Below are 2,500 nucleotides of genomic sequence, written 5' to 3' on the forward strand. Positions count from 1 at the left end.
AACAGTTGGGTTCATCTGTGTTACTGTAACCTAAACAGTTGGGTTCATCTGTGTTACTGTAACCTAAACAGTTGGGTTCATCTGTGTTACTGTAACCTAAACAGTTGGGTTCATCTGTGTTACTGTAACCTAAACAGTTGGGTTCATCTGTGTTACTGTAACCTAAACAGTTGGGTTCATCTGTGTTACTGTAACCTAAACAGTTGGGTTCATCTGTGTTACTGTAACCTAAACAGTTGGGTTCATCTGTGTTACTGTAACCTAAACAGTTGGGTTCATCTGTGTTACTGTAACCTAAACAGTTGGGTTCATCTGTGTTACTGTAACCTTAACAGTTGGGTTCATCTGTGTCTGCATCAGTGTTGTTGTGTATTTTGATTTGACTGATGTTCTGTGTCTGTGTCAGTGGGCTATATTGTCGGCCTGGGCGATCGCCACATCCAGAACATTCTCATCGATTTGGAGACGGCTGAGCTCGTCCACATTGACTTGGGTAAGCAGACACTGTCCGTCATGGTGATACGCAACAACAAACAAACGCGTTCATTTTGTTCCCGTTTCTTTACATTTAAATTTCACCTTCAACTACCCTTCTCCTGCAGGGGTGGCGTTTGAGCAGGGCAAGATTCTGCCCACGCCTGAGACGGTGCCCTTCCGCCTCTCCAGAGACATCGTGGACGGCATGGGCATCACCGGGGTGGAGGGAGTCTTCAGAAGGCAAGTGGTGCCAGCGCTTTCTTTAAAGATTTGTTTTTGTGCTTTTTATCATTAATTGTCTCTGATCGATAGATTAGTGAAGAGTGGGACAGGAAATGAGAGGGAGAAGAGGCGGGGAGTGGACAGGGGAAATGACATCGAGCCGGATTCGAACCTGTGTCCTCCATGGGCATCAAGCCCAAATGTGGTCGGGGCTACTGGTTGCACCACAGTGTCCCCCTAGCACTTTCTTCCTGTGTGCTGCTCGGTTCAGTTAGTCCACATTATCATCTTAGTCATACTTCATCGTTTTGTATCAGGGGAAATTTGATTCAGGTTTCCTAGAAATATTCCTGTTCGGGGGGGGGGGGGGGGGGGGGGGGGGCACGAGCCAATAAGCCCCCCATTTTCTACAGGCTACAATGCCCGCGGGGACGCAGGTTCGATTCCGGCCTTCTGTCGTTTCCTGATCCTCTCCCCACCTCTTCACTCCTCCTCACTTCCCGTCCAATATGCTTCACTGTCCAATCCAAATAAAGGCTAAAAAGCCCATAAATAAATCTTTAAAAAAAGAAATATTCCTCTTCAGTCTTCTTTTAAAATCAAACCTCATGACCAATAACTTATGACAATGTGTAGTTGTCATGGGAACTTTAACCCAGTGTCACGAATGGGCTGTTGAGTTGGTCTGTGTGTGGACGGCTTGGTTGACCTCTGCCGTGTGTGTACAGGTGCTGCGAGAAGACTATGGAAGTGATGCGGAGTTCCCAGGAGGCTCTGCTCACCATAGTGGAGGTATGACCTTTTGACCTTTAGTCTCTATAGTAGCGGTATGACCTTTGACCTTTAGTCTCTAATCACCATAGTGGAGGTATGACCTTTGACCTTTAGTCTCTGCTCACCATAGTGGAGGTATGACCTTTGACCTTTAGTCACCATAGTGGAGGTATGAACTTTGATCTTTAGTCTCTACTCACCATAGTGGAGGTATGACCTTTTGACCTTTAGTCTCTGCTCACCATAGTGGATGTATGACCTTTTGACCTTTAGGCTCTACTCACCATAGTGGAGGTATGAACTTTGACCTTTAGTCACCATAGTGGAGGTATGACCTTAAGTCTCTACTTGCTGTTTATGAACTCAGTGTTTGGCCTGTGTCAGTGGAGGCACTGTGAGAGTGTGTGATTGGTCCAAACCCCCAGGTGCTGCTGTACGATCCGCTGTTTGATTGGACGATGAACCCGCTGAAGGCCTTCTACCTGCAGCAGCAGCTGGACGAGCAGGCGGAGCTCAACGCCACGCTCAACCCCACGCCCGCGGAGGAGCTGGAGGCCCACAGGAAGGCCAGGTGACCCCTCGCACCTCAACACACACACCTGAACACACACCTGAACACACACCTGAACACACACCTCAACACACACCTTCACCTGTACTTTACCGGTTCTTTCCGCAACACCGTCTGTGCCATTCAGTTCAGCAGCAGCTTATCTCCTCAGAACTACAGTACCCACAATGCACCTACACAGTGCATGTTTCTTCTGTATTAGTCTGGCACGCTGTGCAGTAACATTTGAATGAAACCATAGAGTGATGATTTGAATCTTTATACCAGTGGATTTAGCATTGTAGCCTTTAGGCTCCACTGTGTGCCATAGAGTTTATGGGTGTTGATGAAGCACATGTGTCATGACATCACGCCGCTGTGTGGAACAATAGGTCTCCTCATGCCTGCCATAGTGTTTTATAAAGACACATTTATAATTTGAATAAGTTATTGTAAAATTGATCACACTAACAGTAG

At 47.0% G+C, this 2,500-nt stretch overlaps 1 protein-coding gene across 1 annotated transcript in view; it reads left to right on the forward strand.

The window, feature by feature from the left end:
* The window catches only part of atm (ATM serine/threonine kinase), a gene marked incomplete at its 3' end in the record, with an annotated part of 56,533 nt that overhangs the window by 53,439 nt on the left and 594 nt on the right, over positions 1 to 2,500 (forward strand). Inside the window, 4 exon segments of the mRNA XM_080844549.1 lie at positions 407 to 493; positions 603 to 717; positions 1,428 to 1,491; positions 1,899 to 2,044. Coding sequence (XP_080700675.1) covers positions 407 to 493; positions 603 to 717; positions 1,428 to 1,491; positions 1,899 to 2,044 — 412 coding nt within the window.

The sequence above is a fragment of the Sprattus sprattus genome (assembly GCF_963457725.1).
Source record: "Sprattus sprattus genome assembly, chromosome: 9".
Lineage (NCBI taxonomy): Eukaryota > Metazoa > Chordata > Actinopteri > Clupeiformes > Clupeidae > Sprattus > Sprattus sprattus.